The sequence below is a fragment of the Nycticebus coucang genome, chromosome 9, assembly GCF_027406575.1.
Source record: "Nycticebus coucang isolate mNycCou1 chromosome 9, mNycCou1.pri, whole genome shotgun sequence".
In the NCBI taxonomy this organism is placed as follows: Eukaryota; Metazoa; Chordata; class Mammalia; order Primates; family Lorisidae; genus Nycticebus; species Nycticebus coucang.
In genome coordinates this window covers 53240808-53264724 of record NC_069788.1, presented here as the reverse complement: position 1 = coordinate 53264724, position 23917 = coordinate 53240808, and the positions used below count along the sequence as shown (strand labels likewise).

The 23917-nt window shown below is 39.7% G+C and overlaps 3 protein-coding genes and 1 pseudogene across 4 annotated transcripts in view; 2 read left to right on the top strand and 2 right to left on the bottom strand.

Moving 5' to 3' along the window:
• LOC128593780 (uncharacterized) overlaps positions 1-18786 on the top strand; it is a 38241-nt gene extending 19455 nt beyond the window's left edge. Inside the window, exons 4-9 of the mRNA XM_053602127.1 lie at positions 2320-2728; positions 8332-8386; positions 10516-10600; positions 11156-11388; positions 11455-11626; positions 18381-18786. Coding sequence (XP_053458102.1) covers positions 2320-2728; positions 8332-8386; positions 10516-10600; positions 11156-11388; positions 11455-11626; positions 18381-18718 — 1292 coding nt within the window. The 3' untranslated portion in view covers positions 18719-18786. The remainder of the gene's footprint in view (positions 1-2319; positions 2729-8331; positions 8387-10515; positions 10601-11155; positions 11389-11454; positions 11627-18380) is intronic.
• LOC128594725 (uncharacterized) overlaps positions 1-23917 on the bottom strand; it is a 76117-nt gene that overhangs the window by 32820 nt on the left and 19380 nt on the right. Inside the window, exon 4 of the mRNA XM_053603625.1 lies at positions 23187-23527. Coding sequence (XP_053459600.1) covers positions 23187-23527 — 341 coding nt within the window. The remainder of the gene's footprint in view (positions 1-23186; positions 23528-23917) is intronic.
• Positions 4162-11756, bottom strand: LOC128593449 (histone H1.3). 2 transcript variants are annotated; one of them, XM_053601468.1, is made up of 2 exons: positions 9880-11756; positions 4162-9199 (listed from the first exon to the last, which is right to left on the bottom strand). In XM_053601468.1, exon 1 carries the CDS (start codon positions 11664-11666, stop codon positions 11004-11006), a length of 663 nt encoding a protein of 220 aa, XP_053457443.1. In that variant the 5' UTR covers positions 11667-11756; the 3' UTR covers positions 4162-9199; positions 9880-11003. The 2 variants fall into 2 exon arrangements, with proteins under 2 accessions (XP_053457443.1, XP_053457444.1); XM_053601469.1 differs by having other exon boundaries at positions 10821-11756.
• Positions 17848-17974, top strand: LOC128594974 (uncharacterized; annotated as a pseudogene).

The window sequence follows — 23917 nt, the reverse complement described above, 5'->3', positions numbered from 1 at the left end:
TAAATAGATATTACATAAGTTTAAAATCAATGGTGCATTTGAAACGTCACTATTGAAAGGCTTTAGGGGCTAAAACAACAAAAATCTAGAATTCAGCAATACTAGAAACCTTTAGGGCTTTTTTTTTTTTTTTGTAGAGACAGAGTCTCACTTTATGGCCCTCGGTAGAGTGCCCAAGCCTCACACGGCTCACAGCAACCTCCAACTCCTGGGCTTAAGCGATTCTCTTGCCTCAGCCTCCCGAGCAGCTGGGACTACAGGCGCCCGCCACAACGCCCGGCTATTTTTTGGTTGCAGTTTGGCGGGGGCTGGGTTTGAACCCGCTACCCTCCGTATATGGGGCCGGCGCCTTACCGACTGAGCCACAGGCGCCGCCCAAAACCTTTAGGGCTTTAATACACTGCCTACCATACACAAACTATTTCACGAATTCTTTGTTGCCCTCAAAAATTCAAATAAACGACTCAGTGCCACAACAGGTTAAATTATAAAAAGAGAAAACATGTTTAGAAAATGTATTTGAAATATCTTCCCACTGTGGCTCAGTTGGTAAGGCGCCGGCCCCATATACCGAGGGTGGCGGATTCAAACCCGGCCCCGGCTGAACTGCAACCAAAAAATAGCCGGGCGTTGTGGCGGGCCCCTGTAGTCCCAGCTACTTGGGAGGCTGAAGCAAGAATCGCTTAAGCCCAGGAGTTGGAGGTTGCTGTGAGCTGTGTGAGGCCACGGCACTCTACCGAGGGCCATAAAGTGAGACTCTGTCTCTACAAAAAAAAAAAAAAAAAATTCAACATTCAAAAGTTAAGGGCTGTGAAAAGAACATCCAGAGACTTAAGACCCAAAAAATGTTTAGTTGGAGCAGGTGTACTTGGTGTACTGTACTTTAGTTCTAGCTGGTGTACTTGGACAGCTTGCATGGCCCGCAGCCTAGGCACCAGCAGACACACAGGCTCCTGAGACTCTCTGGGGGTCATGGTCGAGCACTGAAACAAATTTATATCCATGGCTTCAATCACATACTAGTGTCACTGTGAATCTGTTTTAACCTCCTAGAGAATTGCTTACCAATAAGATAGAAAATCCAGACTGCACCACACACACACACACACACACACACACACACACACGTGCCCTAATTCCTTTCCCCCATAATACAGATACAGACAAGAATTTACAAATCTAACCTCCAGTTGGACCAAAGTAGGCTGTGGATCAAAAGTATGTAAATTACGAGGTGCCAAACCTGCTTTTTTTAAATTGGTTAAAAAAACAAACACTTTTTAGGGAATTCAATAGTTTGATTTACAATGCTGTGTTAAAACTGCATTCACTAAAACTTACCATTAAACGTCTTTTTTTAATTTTAAAAATAATTGGGAACTGTTGCGTGTGGACCCGAAAATCAAAGAAGTCCTGTTATTTCGGTGAGTCTAATTCGAACAGCAATTCTGTTGGATGTCTGATAAATTGCCCAGAATATTTCAGGTATCATTTCAAGAATCCCGAGACTCGTAGTAGTATAGAGAAATTGCCTGTTAAGACTTCCTTTGTCGCCATCTTATTCAAGGTATTACATTGCAATTTTTTATTTGCTTCTTTTGTTTTGGATGGCTTTTGCCGGCATACCGGGCAGGCATTTTGACTTCAAAATAATAATTATAATAACAATAATAGTATTAAATTCTCAGTTTATGTCAAACACAATACTGAAGCGCCAGGGATTCCAACATACTAGAAATATGCTGCTCGTACCCAAAATAAAAAATAAGATTCTTTACGTTTAAGCAGTGTAACGTAGAATACCATGTTTTGGTGAATTCGATATGTAAGTATAATAAAGCTAGGATTCGTGAGGAAATGTTTACACGATGGATTTTTACATAACTGGATAAATGAGGGGAATAACATTTGGATCAAAACTGGTTAAGAAAAAAAATGGCGGATGTTTCCGAAAGGAATCTTAAAGCACTTTCTAATTCAAACATTCTCTTTTGTATAGCCAAACAGGATACAAGTTCAAAAATACTAAATTAAACGATTAAAATGTTTATGAGTCATGCTCCAAAGTCGGATGGATTATCAAAGAAATAATAATTCGGGAAATGATTGTTTAAAAAGAGGGGATTGTCTACTAATTGAAATTTACCAATCAAAAATTTGCACCAAAAAAAGAAACCAATCGTAAATCGCTCCGAGCACTTCCGGAACCCGACGAACAGTGACTAGCAGGAATTGTTCACAATCCAATCAGATTGATGTTGTGCCTGTATAAATAGAGGAGCACGCCACCTTTCTCAGTTCGCTTGTTAATCGGGTGAGCCATGGCGCGTACCAAACAAACTGCTCGTAAATCTACAGGCGGAAAAGCGCCGCGAAAACAGCTTGCCACCAAGGCTGCCCGCAAGAGCGCACCGGCTACCGGGGGCGTGAAGAAGCCTCACCGCTACCGGCCAGGCACCGTGGCTTTGCGCGAGATTCGCCGCTACCAAAAATCAACGGAGCTGCTTATTCGTAAGCTACCTTTCCAGCGCCTGGTGCGTGAGATCGCGCAGGACTTCAAAACCGATCTCCGTTTCCAGAGCTCTGCTGTGATGGCGTTGCAGGAGGCATGCGAGGCCTACCTGGTGGGACTTTTTGAGGACACAAACCTGTGCGCTATCCATGCTAAGCGTGTCACTATAATGCCCAAGGATATCCAGCTTGCACGCCGCATTCGTGGGGAGAGGGCGTAAGTCTTTACCCGAGTGCCACCCTCAAATCCAAAGGCTCTTTTCAGAGCCAACCAGTTTCTCTCAAAAAGGCCGTAATACTTTTCCTCTAGTAGGCTCCGGTCTTAGGCTAAGAAATCCATAACCCTTTTTCGATAAATAATAAAAGCAAGCCACGTTTCTCCAGGGTATCGCCATCTTGCAAATTTCCATAGGTTTTTGATAATAGGACTTAGCTACTGTAGTCTTAGTGCTCGATCATCCATTTTAAACTTCGCCCACCATCTTGGCCTTTGGTTACCGCATCTAAGGCTCGGTGGTGGCTTTCATTTTAGGGGGAATTGGGCTACGTAAACAAGCCTTAAAAGCCCTAGGTTTTACCAAGCCTGCTTTTTGAACTTCCCAACTAATCCAAGGAGCCCTGTATTATCTACTGGCTGGAGTACAGCCTTCCTAAATGTGAGATACTAGTGATTTGCTACACCTAAGGACCCTCGGAGTTGACAAGCTTTTGCAGCCTTACCCAGGTCTAAACTGCAAGAGCCAAAGCAACAAACAGCAGGTGGCGATGCATCACAAACAGTGTGAATAAAATGGAGAAATCATGAGCTTTTTCAACTTTACAACTAACATCCTCCAATGAAGCTTTTCAGTTTTCCTAAGTTTCCTATCCTAATGTCTAAAGTCTCGTGAAAGTACCTGACATTTATGATTAAAACATGAAAATGCTTCGGCAGCTTGGAAGTTCTCTTCCAAGAAGTATTCTCCCCTTGTTTTCTTATCCATACAAAACCACGGTTATTCCTATATCCATACCCTATTAAATAGATCATTCACTTATCATGAATTAACAGTTCCCTTTTGATTCCTAAACTGGTAAATAAAGGGGAAAGAAAGAATTCTGTTCTGAAGTTATGTAGGCTGTTACTTGGAAATGTAGAATGGTATTTACTGGTTGAGTTACTATATGCTGCTTTAAAAGGATTTTTTCTTTAAACATTTCGGCTAATTTCTCAGTTTTCAAAAGCGGTGTAGCATCTTCAATTGTAATTGAGAAGTTTCTATCAATTTTAATTAAAATGTGCCATTTCCCCCGAAATATCACTAAGGAAAGAGTTTACTCAAGTGACAATAGTGACAAAGCTGTAAATAAGAAGTCCAAAGTAGCCATAGTAAGAAGTCTTGGAGATTTTATAGAAGAAATTCTTATTGGAAACCTGTCAGACAAAAGACTAGTTGGTGTGAACTGGGGAGTGTGAGTACATCAGGAAAACAATGCTTAACTATTCACAGTTAAAATAAATGGAGACTTATCAGATATTTGTAATGTATATAATGATCCCCTATTACATTGGATAAAAACATATATGAATATGGTTTACCCTATCTGTACTTTCTTTGAGATTCTAAAACAGTTACGTTTCTAACCTGTGTTTCTGTCTTACAGCTGTTGAACTTCAAGACATAAGGGCTTGGCACAGAAAGCATCTTGTTATATTATTAAATCCAACAACTAGCATGATCCTTTGTCTAAAACAAACCCTCAAGCAATTATCTAGTCAAATTGACATTTAAAATAAAAGATTATTGAACAAGTAGGAGTTAGCATTTATTGCATTTCTAGTTACAAAATAAAAGATTAGAAGGTATGTAATTTTAATATGTAGTTTTCCCCAAATGGGAAAAAAATCAACACTTACTGAGTGGTTGCAGTGGGCCAGAAGTCATGTATTATTTTATGAAGCCTCCAGAATTTTAAAGTCAATAGTTATCTACTATCTAACATACACTTATTATTGTATTAGTTCTTAATAGATAAGGAAAATAAAACTAAGAAAGTTTCAGAGATACCTGTCAGAGCCAAACCTATCCCTATGAGGCATTAGGGATGGCATCAGCATTATCCTCATCAGTTTCTCCTGAAGGCTTTATTACCCAGAAAAGCTGTCAAAAAAAAGACCTAGATGTTTATACTGGCACAATCTTAATTTTTTTTTGTATATGATAAATGAGTGGGTTTAAAAATTTACAGGGCCCAAGATAATTAATGAGGTCTACATGTGTATCATACTATAATTATTACAACCAATTGCACAGAATATAAAAATATAACCTTAATATTGAGTTATTACCCTTTCTGCTTACCATTCAAGTCATAGTCTTGAAGAATTAGACACAAACATGGAATTTTTTTTTTTTTTTTTTAATTTTAAAAGGCATACCCTGAAACAGTAATGGTTACTATTAGGTGTTCCATTAAATTGTGATTTTAGTCAGGGAAGATCACAAATCTAACACATTTGCCAGATCACATTTTATATGTACCTGTTGGTATATTATATTGTATATCCATTTCAGATTTATCTGGTTGCCTGCAAGTACATATAATTTTAATAGCAGAATATAATCTCTGAATGACCAGTAAGCTTTATTTTACGGAAATAACAGCTAAAAATCAAGACAATTCAGAAATCCTATTTCATTATTTCTCCATACCTTTCCTGCCCCATCTCCCAACAGCACATATTGATATTTTACATCTGAAAATTTTTCTGCAAAGGTATAAATTTTTTACCGCAAAGGTGTGTGTATATGTGTGTGTGTGTGTGTATATACATGTGTATATATTTTTTTCTTTTTTTTTTTTAATGTTTGTTTTGTAGTTCCCCCAATACCTTGGAATGGTATAATTCAGAAGGTAAGGAAGATAGCCTGTAAATAAAGCAATGGATAGAAGGGTAATACAAGGGGCAGAGAAATTTAGTATCCTTGGTTTCCTACACAGAAAACAAAATCACTGAATTTAATATCTAGCAATAATGTAATTCATTTGATAAAACAAAAAAAACTTAGTCATTTACACACAAAAATGTACACACACACCCCTAGAGTACTGGGAAACAAGACAAAGAACAGTTTAGTTAATGAGAAAAGAATAGATGCATTGAAATCTTTCTATTAATAATAAATGTAACAAACTGTTAAATGGTATGAAAGCATATTACCAAAGATAATTTTTAAATTTAAATTAGTATTTCTGATCTTGTCAGATATTTTTAAAAATAATAACAAGAATTGAGAAATTTATTCTTAAAACATAACAAGATCAAATTAGAAACATTGGGAATATTCTCATAGGTAGAGTAATGGGATTTGCAGAACAAACTTGTAAAAAGGAAAAGAAAAATCAGAAAGAAAGGAATAGAAAGGTGACTATGTTGTTAGTGCCTGTTTCTGACCAGAAGGTATTATGGAAAAAAAAAAAAAAACTACAGAATTTTTACTTGAACTTAAGGCAATGGGAAACCAGTAACCCATAAGGAATTATTTTTTGTTTTTGTTTTTGCAGAATGACCAGAATTTAGGAATTGAAGACTGGAAAAACTAGGTAAGGAACTGGTTAGGAAGCCGAATCACCACAAATGTGAGCAGATGAGGAGAGAATGCAAAAAAAAGGGAAAAATGTCAGATTTACGGAGAACTCTTTAAAAATCAACATCATGGATAGTAGAGGACTCCACTAAGTACCATGAAAATCAACTTCCTCTACTTAAAAGGAGCCAGGCAAAATTAATTACTAAGTAGGAGGAAAGTAGTGACTTCAGGCTGGTCCTATACATCTATTTTGTTTCAGACCTATGTCTTCTGCAAAAGTACTCTCTAGCAGCTAAGGCAATATGAAAATGCCCTTCACAACTTCCAGGCGAAGATTAAGTCTTCTTTACTCATCCTAAAACATTCATTGTACCCTTAATGTAACTGCCACAAAAATTTTGGAAAACAAAGATTTAAACAAGTTTGACTTTCCTTGACAATGAAAGCAAAGAAATATGTATATGAATTTATGTAAATGAGAATAAAACTCTAGAAGGCGAATGACTGAATTGTAATTAATTGCTTCAGTTGTCCAAAAGGATTGTGAAATGAATAGCTCACAATGGGCCTAAAATTAAAATATATGAACTCTGCTTCTTTCTCAAGGAGCTTAAAAAGGAACTAGAGAATTCTACCCCTTTTTCTATTGTTGTAATAAACGGGGAGCAGACTAAGAGAATGATACTGATACAGGATTCCACCACTCAGGGCTAGACAGGGAGCCCCCATTCTCTAGGCCCAGGTGAGCTCAGAGGTCAGACCCCCATTACCAGGCACAAGCAGACTGCCTTCTTTGGGACACACCCTCTGGGCTCTAATAAGATCATAAACAAAGCAGCCTGTGAGGGTTTTTGGGTGGTTCCACCTTGGGTAGGAGCACACATCCTAATCCCCTCTCAGAGACTAAGACTGTAAAGGACCTGATAACCTCGCCCTAGTGGAGGAGGAAGGACATTCATTCCTTAATGCACTCACTAACTTTGAAGAGATGGTTTTCCATCTATCAACTGCTAACCACGTGTAATTCTCTAGAGCTAATACCCCTAGATAAATGAGCCCATGTGGAGACTCCTGAGGGAGTTCTTCAGTTCTTTCCCCCTTCCAGAAGCTCTGGTGCTTTTTACTTCTTCGGTATTCCTTTCTAACTTCTAATAAAAGTCCTATCTTACCACTGATCTGTGGTCCATGGGTTCATTCTTTGAATCCCCCAGAACAAGGACCTACTGAAGAGCGAAATTCCGGTATCAATACTATGATTTAAGAAGAATTATTTGAGATCAGGCCCACCATTTCCTGATAAGAGAGTGGACACTGATCATTTCTCTTTTCTAATCCACACTTCTCTTAACTTTAAAGCAAACATTTTAATTATAACAAATGGAAAAGTGCTGTAGTGAGGCCTATCTGGCAGTTACACAAGTGCTTTGTAAACCTTTAGGAAGTCGAGAAATGTTATAGTAATGTGGAAAGATCTTGTTAAATACTACATTCCCACATGAATCTCTTATTCATCATTTTTCATCAAAAGCCTTACTCTCATTATGGGTGCTAACGAATTAGCACATCTCTTCCCATAGTTGAGACTCAGAGAAGACCTTCAGAAGCAGACCTCCTCCTCTCCTGTCTCTGGCTCCACATTCTCCCCTGAGACTGGTCATAGAAAATAGAATCCCTCTTCCCCAAAGCAGGTCATAGAAACCAGAACCCCATTTCATCTAAGCCAACCATAAAACCAAAAAATATTATCTTACTCTCCCCCTGCCTTTTTGTGTAAAAGCTAGACATAAAATTATCAGACTTACTTTATTTCACTGTCATAAGACCTCCATTCCAGAGAAGGTCCTGCCCCAAAACCAGAAGGAAGGAATGTATGCACAGAGAGGCAAAGAAGAATCTAGACAGAGAAGGCTTTGTCAGTTGATTTTTAAACAAACCTTCAGAGGTCAAAGGAAAAGTTTTGCTCTCACCTACATACCTTACCTTTCCTACTTGAAGAAGCTAAGGAAATTTTACCCCCAAAGGTGATTACTTAACATAAAGAATATTTTTAATTGAAGGCTATTCACAAACAGAAAGCATTGGAAAGGGCTTTCCCTCTATGGCATAAAACAGGACTGACCTGATCAGAAGATCAAAGAGGGCAACTGACTTCCTTTCTCCCTGAATACTGAGCTGACCCAAATCATTTAAAACACAATACCTGTCTCTCAGGTTGATTTACAAGTCAATGTTTCACCATCATCCCTAGCAACCGCTTCACCTCTACTCCCCCTTCTCCTTCCTTCAAAAAGGCGTCTATAAAAGTAACTATCTTTTAGACTTTGGGTAATCATTCTTGTGGTTCCAAGTGAGTGGTATTTGGCAATAAACCTTTCTCTTATTTATCTGCCTTAACTGTGAGTTGATGTTTTAGCGAACTTTCTAGGGAAAAGGGCGAGTTTCACCATGATCCCTACACACTCAATGACTCAATTTGTTATTTTCGAAAAGATTTTCATGAGTGGGCATTTCACATTCTTTTACGTATTCACATCTTCTCAACCAAGCCACTCCCATAAAGACAAAGGGTTTTGTTGCTTTCTCCAGAAAGAAGAAATTATGGGATGTAGGTGTGATTCCTAGATACTCAGAGGCTACATTTTTTCCCAGAATTTTAAATAGAATGTCAAATTCAAAATAGTACTACACAGTAAGGTGAATGAAGAAGAAGTAAGATGAAAAGACATTTTACTCGTTAAGGACTTAATGATACTTGGTCCTGCTGGAGACCTGCTCAGGAGAGAGTTCATGACTTGTTTTGTGCCATGAACTCTGGAGAGTCTATGGAAATCTATAGGTACCTTCTAAAAAGGATGCTTTAAAAAAGTAATGTCTTTGAGCAGCTCAAGCGGCTAAGGCGCCAGCCACATACACCTGAGCTGGCGGGTTCGAATCCAGCCCGGGCCGCCAAACAACAATGACGGCTGCAACCAAAAGATGGCCGGGCGTTGGAGCAGGTGCCTGTAGTCCCAGCTACTTGGGAGGCTGAGGCAGAATCGCTTGAGCCCAGGAGTTGGAGGTTGCTGTGAGCTGTAAAGCCACAGCATTCTACCCAGGATGACAGTTTGAGGCTCTGTCTAAAAAAAAAAAAAAAGTAATATGTCAAGTATACAGGATAAGAAAAGTAGTGACATTAGTTATCAATTGTATTATATGTATAATATGTGTACTTTTTATGAACACATCAAATAAGGTCCAGCAGCAGGTGTAATAATGAATCTCAGTTTGAAATATTCAGAGTGTAAACTTTATTTCAACATGACACCTGCAGTAACTGCAAAATGATACAAAAATGTGTGATTTCCATTGATGAAAAAGTCACAAGTATTGTGAAATCCAGTCATTAATGGCCTGTACTCACAATTAAAAGAAATATTAAAATTGCATTTAGGGTTTTTGAGAATAAAGATGTCATTCCCTCCCCATCCAGAGCCCCATAAACATCTGTAGAACTCAGATATTGTTTTTTGTTTGTTTGTTTGTTTTTTTGTAAGAAAGGTTTTTAGTGGCGAGGGAGGAATGCTGCAGAGCATCACCAAGGAGAGAAAAGGAGGGGGGAGAAAAGACAGAGAGAGGAAAGGGAGAGGGGGAGAGAGGAGAGACCGAGAGAGACAGGAAGAGAGAGGAGGGGAGAGGGGGGAGAGGAACTCAGATATTGTTAAGGAACTCAGAAAACGTGTGTTTTCACCCAAATAAAAAGATAAAACCTCAGCTTCCAGGATGAAATGAAAATAACGAGACGTCCAGGTCAACCCACCTTCCTGAATATTCATTTTCTTTCCCAGGTGATCCCAATTCCTGGCTCCATTCAGCATTCTCGAAAGATTTTTTTTTCCCTCCTTGTCCCTTACCTACTCACGGAACAGATGCTGGACATCTAATCCTGGCTCCCTGGACCCTCTCATTATGTGAGAAAGCAATCTCGGAAAGAGGGTAGATAATAAACTGCCAAAAGGGCCTTTAACATTTTATAATATCCCTTGGGATCAGAGGTTTTATAGCAATAATTACTCAGATTTAAGCATAATGACTACGATCTGTCCTCTTAAAAAGATTTCTTTGATGGGAGGGTGCAGGCCTTTCGACTGTTCCCAGCAATTACAAATTCTAATATCCGAACCTCTGATTGGTACAATATTTTCTCTCCAAAGACCAAGCTAATAAATTGAAAAGTATGTTCCGATTGGCCACGCTAACAGCCTCTGCAAACCAACCGGGAAGCAAACTGAGCTACACAGAACATAATGACCCCTTCCTCCCATTGGTCTATTCACAGAATTGCCTATTTGGTAGCGTGTCAGGGCGCGGGAAGAGAGAACAAACTCGCGCTAAGGGCAAGATCTACAGGCCTGCGCATACCCAGTAGGCCCAATCCACCTCCCTCTCCGCATAGGCAACTATTCGGTACGCGCAGACCCGCGCGTCAGTGTACCCGGCGGCGGCGCTGTTGTACCAGACCCGAGACCCGGAGTTGGCGGGTAACGCAGAGTGCGACTAGACGCGCATTCGGCGCCACCCGTAGCTGGTCTCCGGTAACCAGTTCAACAAGCTCGGAGCTGCTTATGACCACTGAGCCAACAGCGGTTCTACACCAGGGCCAAGCCTCCCACCCTAACATTTTTTACACCACCACCTCTGCACACTACCACCACAATCTTTTCAAAGCCAACCCCTTGTAAAGATAGTAGCCTATTGTACCTAAAAGCTTGGTGTGAGCGCACGCGCCCAGCGTAGTTGAAATCGGGTAGCCAATCACATCTAAGCGGTAACTTAAAAAAAAAAAAAAAAAAAAAAAACATCAGTTCAGCTCTTTTGATTTGAGCTCATGGGTGGCTCTGAAAAGAGCCTTTGAAATTTTAAAGTAGAACTTGCCGCCACTGTTCACTTCTTCTTAGGGGCTGTCTTCTTAGCCTTGGTAACTTTAGGCTTAGCAGTCTTAGGCTTGGTTGCCTTGGGTTTAGGAGCCTTGGCCTTAGCTGGACTCTTGGCAGCCTTCTTCGGTTTGGCTGCCTTAACTTTCTTTACACTCTTAGCCACTTTCTTGGTCCCAGCAGCTGCTGCCGGTTTCTTGGCTTTCTTCGGGGTCTTCTTGGCGCTCTTTTTTGGGGCGGCGGAGGTAGTCGCCCTTTTAGGCTTCTTAGCTGCACCGGTGGGCTTTTTGGGCTTGGCCGCGCCTGCCTTCTTCGCCTTGGGTTTCGCTTCCCCTGAAGCCGCCTTATTCAGCTTGAAAGACCCGGAAGCGCCCGTGCCTTTGGTCTGCACCAGAGTACCTTTGCTCACCAGGCTCTTGAGACCCAACTTGATACGGCTATTGTTTTTCTCCACGTCGTAGCCCGCAGCTGCAAGAGCCTTCTTGAGAGCGACCAGAGAAACACCGCTGCGCTCCTTGGAAGCAGCCACAGCCTTAGTAATTAGCTCAGATACCGGAGGCCCCGCCGCCTTACGCCTCGCACCACTTGCGCCTGCTTTCTTCACCTTTTTCTTCACAGGTGTCTTCTCCGCAGGTGCGGGGGCTGCAGGAGCAACTGGAGCAGTTTCCGACATGTTTTTGTTTCACCAGAAAAACCAAAAGTAACCTCGAACTGTCAGAACAGCGTGTCCTCTGCGCCGGCGGCTGAGGGTTTATATAGAGAGATGCTGAGTGATGATTGGTTGCCTGTTCCATGCGCCAGGCTGCTGTAGAAGAGCTTCTCGGCTCTGCAGCGTGGCTGTGTTTGTTGCCCCTGAAAAAGGATAAAAATATAAGAAACCCGGAATCGAAATCATTAGGTATTTGGGAGAAACTGATCCGAGAGACTTTGGGCTTCATTTCTGCCTCATTTTCTTTAACTAGTTTCAAAACCGGCACCCTGAAACTTTCCTGATTCCCCCAACTTTCTTTCAAACTTTGGTCAAATCGAGACAACTTTCGGGTTTTCCTTAAAAATAATACTTCTCCCTGTTTCCTTTGCAAATCTCTCTTCCAGGGCATTGTTCTGCGCATTCTTATCTTCTCAAATGTATACAAATAAACTCATATTTACTGAAATGAATAGGGAAATTGGTTTTTTTCAGAAGAGCAATAGCACAGGCTCTCCTGCTAGCTGTTTGCATCAAGCTCTTAGGAATTGGCACTAGGGTATAAAGTTCTATGTAGGAGACGGATCATTAATTTAGAAAAGATAAATTTCTCTTTCAAAAAAAGCATTTCAGTTACCAGTATGTAAGCTATACTTGATCTCTGTGCTTTAGTAATTTGAACATTTTCAGAAAGATAAGACTGAGACCCGTCCGTTTGTCTTTTAGATGAACACGGTTAAATAGAATCACCAACCTTCTCTTAAAAATAAGGATGGTAGATTTTTCAGAATTAGAATGGTCATTAGAGGTCACCCACCACATCTACAAAAAAAAAAAGCTTAATTATAAAGTTATAGAATAGTGGATCAACATCATTTTACTAATTGTGAGAACTAAGAGCTCTACACATTAGAGATTACATGTTCATTCCCATCTCTTTAAAATCGTAAATAATTTAATGAAAGACATTTTGCCCTTAAGATTTTTCCTTCAATATTTAGCATAGGATTTTGTACATATTTTCTATATTTGAAAATTACATTTAAAATACAAATTACAACATTGCAAGAATAGATGCAAAGTATTACAAAGAAAATTCTCATTTAAGTCACTTTGTGAATTTTCATAATTCTCTCTGTGCTTTTTACTCAAAACATATGAACTAGGCTATCACAACCTAAATTGGCTGAATGAGTCCACCTAAGGAGTTGACCAAACATTGCATAGCAAACATGAGTAACTTTATTATTCCATTCCCTTTATTTTATGATACAATGAACTAGATAGAATTGTCTTATTATTGGATTATTCAGCACAAATGTAATAATCTCCATCAAATAATCAGATACTGAAATTAACCCCTATGTTTGTTAAAATAAGTAAGTATTTTGGTGTTATGTTTCTTCTAATAAAAATACTCATGTTTCTGATAAAGGATTCCCCCACTCAGGAATGGACAGGGAGCCCTCAGCCCCCCACCCCCAATTCTCTAGGCCCAAGTGAGCTCAGAAATCAGACTCCCATTTCCAAGCACAAACAGGTTGCCTCTTCCAGGCCACACCCTCTGTCTGGGCTCTAGCAAAGTCAGAAACAAAGCAGTCTCAGTCATTTTTGGGTAGTTCCACCATGATTTGGGAGCACACACCCTAATCCCTTCTCAGAGACAAAAATTGTAAGGACCTGATAACCTTACCTTAGTGGAGGAGGGACTACATTCATTCATTTGTTAATGTACTCATTAACTTTGAAAAGATGATTTTTCACCTATCAAGTCCTGGCCAAAATGTAATAGACGCCCCTAGAGAACGAACCCAAGAGAGAAATTTCCAAACTTAGGTCTTCCCCTTTGCAAGAAGCTCTGGCGCTTTTGACTCCTTCTGTATTCCTTTCTGTCTAAGAAAAATCTTGTCTTAAAAAAAAAAAAAAGAAAAGAAAAATCCTTGGACGGGCCTGTGGCTCAGTGAGGGGGGGACCATGTACCGAGTGTGGCCCCGGCCAAACTGCAATAACCAAAAAAAAAAAAAAAAAAAATAGCCGGGCATTGTGGCAGGCCCAGTACTCTGGAGACTGAGGCAAGAGAATTGCCTATAGGCCCAGCTACTCGGGAGACTGAGGCAAGAGAATCGCCTAAGCCCAGGAGTTGGAGATTGCTGTGAGCTGTATGATGCCATGGCACTCTACCGAGGGTGATAAAGAGACACTCTGTCTCTACAGAAAGAAAGAAAGAAAAAAAAAAAAATCCTGTCTTACCACTGATCTGTGATCTATAGGTTCATTCTTCAAATCCCCAAGACCAAGAACCGACTGAGGAAGAAATTCTGGTATCATTTCCAAATGTCTGGTTATTCTGGCCTGCACTGAATGGTGATTTAGGGATTTTTTTTTCATGTAAATTCAAAACAAGATGAATAATTTTAAATTTGTCATCTCTCATTCAACAAATTCCACAAAAAAATCACTTGGCTTGTTTTAAAGTAACATGTATTGGCTGGCACAGGCTGGAACCAAGTCTCTAGGATTTAAGGATAATGTTATATGCAAAAAAGAAAAAAATACTGTGTAAAGGAGGCAAACACATAGAATTGCATTAGCAGTATTCAATTATTTATGTGGAGAGGCTTTTTATTGGTGTCTTTTAAAAAGAGCCTGTATGTCACCTTTGATACCATCATTGTTAATAGCTATAGTCAGAAGAATAATATAGGCCCTTTTCTTTTGGGGGTCCATAGCTTTATATTACATAGACATAAAAATACAATTAAAATTCATATTTTTAAATGTTTACTATTTTTGGTCATTATTGTAAAGGAGCTAAGGAAATTTCACTCCAAAATATGACTACTTGTTATAAAGAATACTTTGAAGACCATTGGAGATCCGAATGCTTTTGGGAGGAGTTTTTCCCTCAATCTACATAAAACTGGACTTACTAGATCAAAAAGCCAAAGGGGACAACTGACTTCCTTTTCTCCTGAATGCTAGCCTACTTGACCCAGAACATTTAACAATACCTATCTCTCAGGTTAATTTACAAGTCAATCTGTTTCTCTTCTAGCAACCACTTGTTGCACAAATTCTCCACATTTTCCCTTTCCCTTCTAAAAGGCAACTATAAAGGAATCAAACCATCAGTGAGACACTGGGTAATCACTCTTGTGTGGTTCTCTTCATGCATGTGGTATTTGGAAATAAACCTTTCTCTTATTAATCTACCTTAACTGTGAATTAATCTTTCAGTGAACTTTCCATGGGGCGGGCAAATTTCCCCTGACCCCTGTAAATGCAATTATAACATCCCAGTTGTTGAATAACTTGTAATTGCTTACCAAGTTGGATTCAATTAGATTTCATTCTATGTAACACTTATTAGTTCCTATGGCTACTTAGGTTGTCAAGATGTGCAAAGGCATTGAGGCTAAGGATGCTTCCTTAATTGGAATTAAATCTGTACCCTTCCTGGAGGACAATAAGTGAGATTCAGTTTCACCAACAAACTTCTTCAGATGTTTATAGAAGGAAGAAGCTTCATGTACTGTATTATAGCTTGGAAGCCAGGTGCTTATTTTCTTCAAAACTGTAGCAGGGACAAGGTTCCTGAAAGTTAGATCTCTCCATGAGACAGCAAACTTGAAATCATGAAAAGTTTCACCTATTTTAAGGTAGCCCTTGAGAAAAGTTTTATTCCTTTTGAATCCTCACTGGCTATATAATCTAAAATGAAGCATTTATTTTATGGACGTAAAAAATAGCAAAGAAAAACTAGGTAAGTGACAGCTAATTTGTGGCTTTGTGTTCTTTCAATTCACAACCACCACCACCACAGTAAATGAATGTGACACTGGGTCACATCCTAGTGTGCTCACTAGGTGAATCCACAGGGACTATGATTAAGCATTCCATAATACAGGGAATTTCAAAGTTTTCAAAAGAAAGGTAACTGTCTAGAATAAATGACAAAAAGGCAAGGAAACATGGACTATACATAAAATAGATCTTTGTATTGTATTCAGAAGGAACATGAGAAAGCATAATTATTTTAACCTTCTATCAGGCCCCTAGGAACTCCCCTCCAAGTACAACTATGGTGAATTAATTGTATTTCCTAAAAACGTCCTATTTCTTTTTTATAAGTCTTTTTCTTTATATCTGACACACCCAGAAGTAAGCTACTTTCTATTATACTTCAAAAATAAATAAAAATAAATCCTCACTTCCTGCATTCTCAGACATCTACACTTCTTTCCCCTTCCCTTCTAGTCTGAATTACAAACTCCTCCAAAGAAATTCCTATCATAGCACAGCCCAGGAGAACTTCCTGCAGTGATGAAAATAGATCTACACCAGGCAATAACTAGCCCACTACCCACATGGGAGCGCCTTTTTTTTTTTTTTTTGAGACAGAGGCTCAAGCTGTGGCCCTGGGTAACAGCTCACAGCAACCTCCAACTCCTGGGCTCAAGCAATTTTCCTGCCTCCGCCTCCCAAGTAGCTGGGACTACAGGCGCCTGCCATAACGCCTGGCTATTTTTTGGTTGCAGCCATTATTGTTGTTTGGTGCGCCCAGGACTGGATTCCAACCTGCCAGCTTAAGTGTATGTGGCTGGCGCCTTAGCTGCTTGAGCCATAGGCCCCGAACCGCCTATTATGCATTTAAATATGGCTAGAGTGACTATAGAACTTAATTTTTAATTTTAATTAACTTAAAATTAGATGAGTGCATGTTGCTAGTGGCTAATATAGGACAGCATATCTTTAAAACTAGTTTTTCCATATTTGAATGATCATTCCCATCCACTTGAAGATGCCATTAAAAATGCAATATCAATTCACTAGATTTCATGCCTAACAAACTTCGGGGTGATGCTCCACCCAGACACTAGGCAGCAGCTAGGAATACACTGGGCTGATGTCTGACCCTTCAACCTAAATTTACTTTTCCTTTAACCAGATTTTGACCTCTTTAAAAAAACAGATGTGATTACCTTTCACATAATAGCAGGTAAACCTGATATCTGTATACCAATCTTGGCTTGTAGTAGACCCTAACTTTTTGAATGAATGATGCTTGTTTGGTGCCTTTATCAAAAAAGAGCACATGAGAAACCCATGTCCCTAAACCTGCAGGTAGTAGGACCTAAACTAAATTCGAAATAGATTCTGAAGAAATGAATAATCTTGCTACCTACAAGGTTAGCACCAAGAGAGAAGAGATTTTTAAAAATTACCAGTGTAATACATAAAAGGCACCAAATGTGGCTGTTTGGCCACAAATATCATGTGTGTATTCTAACATTTGTATTCTAAATATATCAACCTAAGGTCTCGTGTAGAACCTAGATTCAGAGACACTTTATTAGAACAGTATTTTACAGGATTTACTAGTGTTAATTTACAAAGATTTAGCCCCCATAATGGACTGCTGATAATCCTAACTGGCATGGAAGCAGCGGCAGACAGCAAAGTCGTAAGACTCCTCATTCAAGCCCTGCAATAACATTTTTAGAAGATGACTAAGTCTTCAAACCTGGAATTCCTTATATTAACACTGCACATAGTGCTTTATAAACTTGAACACAAAAGAATGTAAATCAATTAGTATCGGAGACCCTTCTTGGAGCTCCCTGATTATCAGGAATGATGAAAACAATTTATGTACCCACACTTGAGTCAAACACGTTTCATGACTGGCCAAATTTAATAAATGAATAATGGTAAATTGTAAGAATTAATAATAATGTATCCTTCTAAAGAATTTCCACATTTAAAAATTAATTTCAGGTCGGTATCGGTGGCTCAGCCCTGTAATCCTAGCCCTCTGGGAGGCTCAAATGCGTGGGTACTTTGAGCTCACGTTGGAGACCAGCCTGAGCAAAAAGCGACACCACCACCCCCACCCCACCTCCACCCACGGGCGGTGCCTTGGCTCAAAGGAGTAAGGCGCCGGGCCCCTTATGCTGTAGGTGTCGGGTTCAAACCCAGCCCCGGCCAAAAAAAGAAAGAAAGAAAGCGACACCCGCATCTCTACTAAAAATAGGAAAACTGAGGCAAGAAGATTGCTTGAGCCCAAGACTTGGAGGTTGCTGTGAGCTATGATGCCACGGCACTGTACCCAAGGGCAACAGCTTGAGACTCTGTCTCAAAAAATTAAAAAAAAAAAATTAATTTTAGCTTTGTGTAGTGGCAGTATTATAGCCAGTGAGGTTTATCTAAGGCTCGATTATTGCTAATTGTAACCTTTCCTTAACGACTTGAGATAAAAGTCAGCACTGACAATTTTTGACAGTCTACGGAGATTGAATATAAACAAATAAGTAAATAAATAAGTAAATATTTTTAAAGATAACAATTACTTTCATTCAGGTATATCTCCATTTTGTAAACAAGTGTAGCTTTACTGCCACAATTTAAAATAAAACTAGTTAGACTTGTACAGCGTTCTCTGAGACAACTCACAGACACTGGAATAGAGAACAAGAAACGAGGAACTCTAGAACCCAGAACAGGAAACAGAAATGAGTCAGACACAAACCTGTATTTCCTCTACCCCTCAACATCTGCTTTCTTTCCCTAAGTGAAGGTAGGAAGCGCCCAATAAGATAGAGAGGCGGGGACAGAGGCGTCCCGCGCCACCGTTTCAGTTTTCAAAAAGGTCCGCACAATCATTATATAAGAAGCTTCAGGGAGCTGCTTAACTCTAAGGCTGCGACTTCTTTTTAGTGCTCAGCATGTCAGGCCGAGGGAAAGGTGGGAAGGGCCTGGGTAAGGGGGGTGCTAAGCGCCACCGTAAGGTCTTGCGGGACAATATCCAAGGTATTACCAAGCCTGCCATTCGTCGCCTTGCTCGTCGTGGGGGTGTGAAGCGCATTTCCGGCCTTATCTACGAAGAGACTCGGGGCGTGTTGAAAGTGTTTCTAGAAAACGTGATTCGGGATGCTGTCACCTACACGGAGCACGCCAAACGCAAGACGGTCACAGCCATGGACGTTGTCTACGCGCTCAAGCGTCAAGGTCGCACCCTGTACGGCTTCGGAGGCTGATATTCCCACTTTCGGTTTCTCATTTTTTAAATAAAGAATTCACAAAAGGTCCTTTTTAGGGCCACTTACTTTTGTCATACAAAAGGCTGTCGCTGAAAAATTTTGAGTCAACATTCCATTCTTTAGTTAGTACTAAACGGTTACAGACAAGTTAAACTTGTTTTAACAGGTGATTTTTTTTTTTTTGGCCGGGGCTGAGGTTTGAAGTCGCCACCTCTGGCTTGGGCCAGCGCCTACCCCTTTGAGCCACAGGTGCTGCTCCACGTAATGATTTTTCAATGCACCTTGTCTGCTCTGAGCAAATTGAACGCCGTGAAAAATTATTTTACTGTCTGGGAATACTTTAGGACTAGTAATACTATCTGCTAGAACTGAAAAGTTTTGTCTTTTTAGTCCATAAACAGTTTTATGATTTGAAAGTTATATTCAGTTCACATGTGGCCTTCCCATCACTGGTCTTACTGCATTATAACCTTTGCATTTTTACAGCAGGCTGGTGAGGTAGTGTCACCTTGTGTTGTAAATCTTCCTGTTTGAGGACTTTCACATAAGCCCAAAGGTGAAAGTATTCAGTTTCTCAGCTTGACACTAGTCTATTGTCTCAGGATAATTATTGGCCTTCGTTATACTATTAATAAGTATAATAAACATTTGGTAACACTATAGTTTTAAGTTTTGATGTTCGTGTCTGGTTCCATTCTCTTAAGATGTAAATGAATTTAGTGTGTCAATTGAAGACTTCTATCAATTACTAGATCTTTAATATTTTATCAAATCTCTGATTTAGGTAATCTGAAGTCACTATCTGTATGTCTCACTCTTTCCATGATTACATGACTTTTACACCAACTACTCAACTAAAAATGTCCCTACCATGATTACCAGTGAACAAATACCAAATCCAAAAATACATGTAAAAAACTTGCTGCATCTGAGTCTGTTTATTTCTGACTTCATCTCATGAGGTTTTGAAATGTCTTTTTTCCTGGCCCATATCCTGTGCTCCTGATTCTTAGTTTGTTTTTCTGGATTCTGTTCTTGGTTTTGATTCTTCCCAATGAATCTTTTTTTGTACTCATCACTTCATAGATGGTGTCCAAGTCATCTCTTCCGTGCAGAGACATCTCCAGACATTCATAAGCATTCCAACCCTATTATCAGTGCCCTACAATGACCTTACAGATTCCTTACAGGGCACCTGCATTATTCCCACCTTATAATTAGTTAATACCACTGCAATGAGAAATTTCAGTAACGCAAATTTTGTCATCCCATCTTTGCAAAAATAAAAAGCTTTCTTATTCTAATATTTTCAGTATAATACTCAGTTTCTGTGCTTTATCCAATACCTGTTCACCTCCACAACTTCACCTTCAAGTCTCTTTCCCCAACCATAGATTTCTACAGCTGAACATACTAAACGACTTGTCGTCCTTGGAATATGTACCATATTGTGTAATACGTAAAAATACTGAGTAAAAAAATTTTACTTTCAAGTATATTTCATTTTGTCTTATTTTTGCTAGGAAACTTGAAGGACAAAAGGTTTGAAAAATTACAGTTCATTTATTTCCTAAATATTTAGTTGTAAAAGTTTCAAGTTAGAGCATTGCCTCACTTACTTGAGTTTCAGAACTTTAAGATTTACCCTTCTTTGCAGCTAGAATGCAGGTATGTGGCATGGATTTCACCAGTCAGACACACATTTAAAAAGACTTCTCTCCAGAATTGGAAGACAAAACAGTCTCTGCTTAAAACTTGCACTTCTGCTGGGATAGGAAATGTCAGATGGGCCAATCTTTTAGAAGCCAGGAGTTTTAGGGGTCAGTTAAGGTCTGGTTCAGCAGGGGCAGTTGTGACACAACAACACCAGGCCAGTCCTGCAGCATTGTTTTGGAATTTGTGCCTGAAAGTGTCTTTTGGCATGCTTCTACAGCCATTCTAAGAATGCTACTACCTATTCAGTACATCTTTAAACTTTCTATTTTATTTATTTATGACAGTCTAGTCACCTCACTCTCACACAATCCTCTTGCCTCAGCTTCCTGAGTAGCTGAGACTACAGGGCGCCTGCCACAACACCCAAGTAATTTTTTCTAATTTTAATAGAAGCAGAATCTCACTATATTGCTCAGGATGGTCTCCAATTCCTAAACTCAAACAATCCACCCAGCTTGGCCTCCCACAGTGCTAGGATTATACACATGAGCTACTGTACCCTGCCAAACATCCTTTTTAATGTATGATTAATTAGGGTCAGCTGGCAACTAACAATTTAATGTGTACAAAAAAGATGTTAACTATTTTGTGATAGAGTTTTATGTATTTTAGAGGTTGTTGCATAACAATGATGTTAAAAGGTCTTATTCCTTATTATAGTTGTGATAGACTATAACTCACCCCCACCTCATGTCCATCTTCTAATCTACTGAACCTGTTAACATATTTTCTTAAATCATGTAAGGAAATTTCCAAATATCATTAAATTGAAGCTTTGGAGATTAGGACATGATTCTAGATTACATGAGTGGTCCCAGTGTGATCACAAGGACAATTATAAGTAGAAGGCAGGAGGATCAGTCAAAGAAAAGTGAGGAGGGAAGCAGAGATGGTGATGTACTTTGGAAATAGAGGAAGAGGCTACATGGGCTGTCTTTGTTTCTGAGACACACAAAGCTTTTCTCACCTTAAGATTTTCCTCTTGCAGGTCCACACCACTCTGGAACACATTTGGCCTAGCTCCCTATCTAAGATTCCAGGTTATGTGACTTAACACAAAACCAGTACATGTTAGAGCTCCAATTTTAAGCCAGTCATTCTTGGCTCCAGTCTGTTGTTTAAACATTATATCATACTTTACGAGGGCAAAAAAAAATTCTGGTACCTGTAGAAAAGTTGTTTGAATGAATAGGGTTGAAAAAATCCTGAAAGGTAAAATAGCCTGGCTTTTATAGAAAAAAAATTAAAAACAATGAGAAAATGTATATCCTAGAAAAGAAGTTATAGATTAACTTTTGCATTAAAATCTATTTTCCAAAAAGCCAACCATTAAACCTAAAATTATTCTATCTTTGTAAAACTTATTGGCCATAGGAAATTATCTGACCTACATTGTCCGCCATAAGACTGCCATTCCAGAAGGTCCTCCCCACATCCAGAAGGCAGGGATAGGATGCATGCTCAGAGGCCAAGAAGAATCTAAAGAGGCCTTGCTGTGTTTTCCTTCTCAGTCTATTAGCATTAGATCATAACCTTTTTGTTCCATAATATTTCTACATGGCTGTACATATTTTATTGAAAACAAGCATAAAAATAGAAAATCTCCCCTGTATCTTTTGGGTTGTTCTATAGGTTCACATGTAGGCATATTAAATAAATTTGTATGACTTTTCTCCTATTAATCTATCTGCCTCATGTCAGTGATTTTTTAGCAAACCTTTAGGGGTCCTAGAGTTTGGTACCTACAGTCTCTACCTTCTGATTGGGTTCAACAAAGGAAATCCCCTGCAGGATACTGGAGAAGAAGAGGAAAACAAGTTAAGGTATTTATCACCCAGTTTCCCTTCCAGATACCACCATAAGTTGTCTGCATCCTTCCCTCAAAACCACAATTCATGTTAGGGGTCCCTCTCTGCAAATCTATAGGCTCCTTCTCTTGCCCTTTCAGATTAATAAGTGATCCTTACCAAGCCTGGAAAGAGATACTATTTCTTGAGGTTTTTGCCTTGCACTTGCAAATTATTTAAGAAATCTTTCTGTTGTCCAATGTAAATAGGCTGTTTCCTGACTTGATCTTAATTGAACCCAAGGTGGTCACTATAAATTAAATACCGTTACCAAATTATTGTAATTAGAATACAAATTTCACTGTGTCACACCTCATTAACATGTTTCCCACAGGATAAGATTCTAAGTTTCTCAATTTAGAATTGAGTCCCACCTCACTGTCTCAAGGGATTAAAATACTTGACTGACCCTTGTCTTCCTCACATTGGTGGCCCCCTGACATTTGCCAGCATTCCCCGAAAGGCTTTGACAAATCTCTGGTAAAGGAGACAGCAAAGGGGATTATGCAATGCTTACAAGTGTCAGGGAGCTGGCTGTCCTACTTCCATCTCCTCCATAAAGAACCTCTCATGATTGCACCAGTTTTACATTCATGCTTAATTTTCCCCAACTTTTAAATCTGGGCTATCGGCCATTCAACGCCTAGATTCGACACACACGCCCTGGGAAAAAAAAAAGCCAACGGGGTTTGGTAGCAAAGTACTGGTCTCGCCTATTTCTAGGGCGCATTTTACATCTTCCTAAGTGATACAACACTTTAAGTTGAAACTGTAGGTGGCTCTAAAAAGAGCCTTTGGATTTAAATATAATGCACTCGGTAAGACTATGCCCGCTCCCCACGAATGCGACGCGCGAGCTGGATGTCCTTGGGCATAATAGTGACACGCTTGGCGTGAATAGCACACAGATTAGTATCCTCGAAAAGCCCCACTAGGTAAGCTTCGCACGCCTCCTGCAAGGCCATCACAGCGGAGCTCTGGAAGCGCAGGTCGGTTTTGAAGTCCTGCGCTATCTCACGCACCAGACGCTGGAAAGGCAGCTTGCGAATAAGCAGCTCGGTTGACTTCTGGTAGCGGCGAATTTCACGCAGCGCCACGGTGCCTGGCCGGTAGCGGTGAGGCTTCTTCACGCCACCGGTGGCCGGAGCACTTTTACGGGCTGCCTTAGTGGCGAGCTGTTTACGCGGCGCTTTACCGCCAGTGGACTTACGAGCAGTCTGCTTTGTACGAGCCATGATAAACACTTCCAAAAAAAAAAAAGGCCCCTAATGCCCAACTGCCAGTCTCGCTCCTATTTATAAAGGCAAAGTTCTTCTGATTGGTCCAAATTTTCAAATTCCGCGCCCTGAATTAAGTCACTTAATAGTCCAGTGATTGGCTACCAGCTTTCAGTTTACAAAACCTTAACCTGCTGAAATGTGCTCGTTTTTTCCTTTCCAATTTTCTGCTTTTTATACGTATCTACATGTATTATGTACCTTAACTCACTTTATTTTAATCCGTTTGTTTGGACTGAGTTTGGCAGGAGAAAGAAATGAACATTCCGCAGTGCCCGATCGATTTCAAAAAGTAGGCATTTGAACATCCTTGGTCTAGCCCAGTTTCGCCCTTTGTAATTATTAAAATTTTTTAC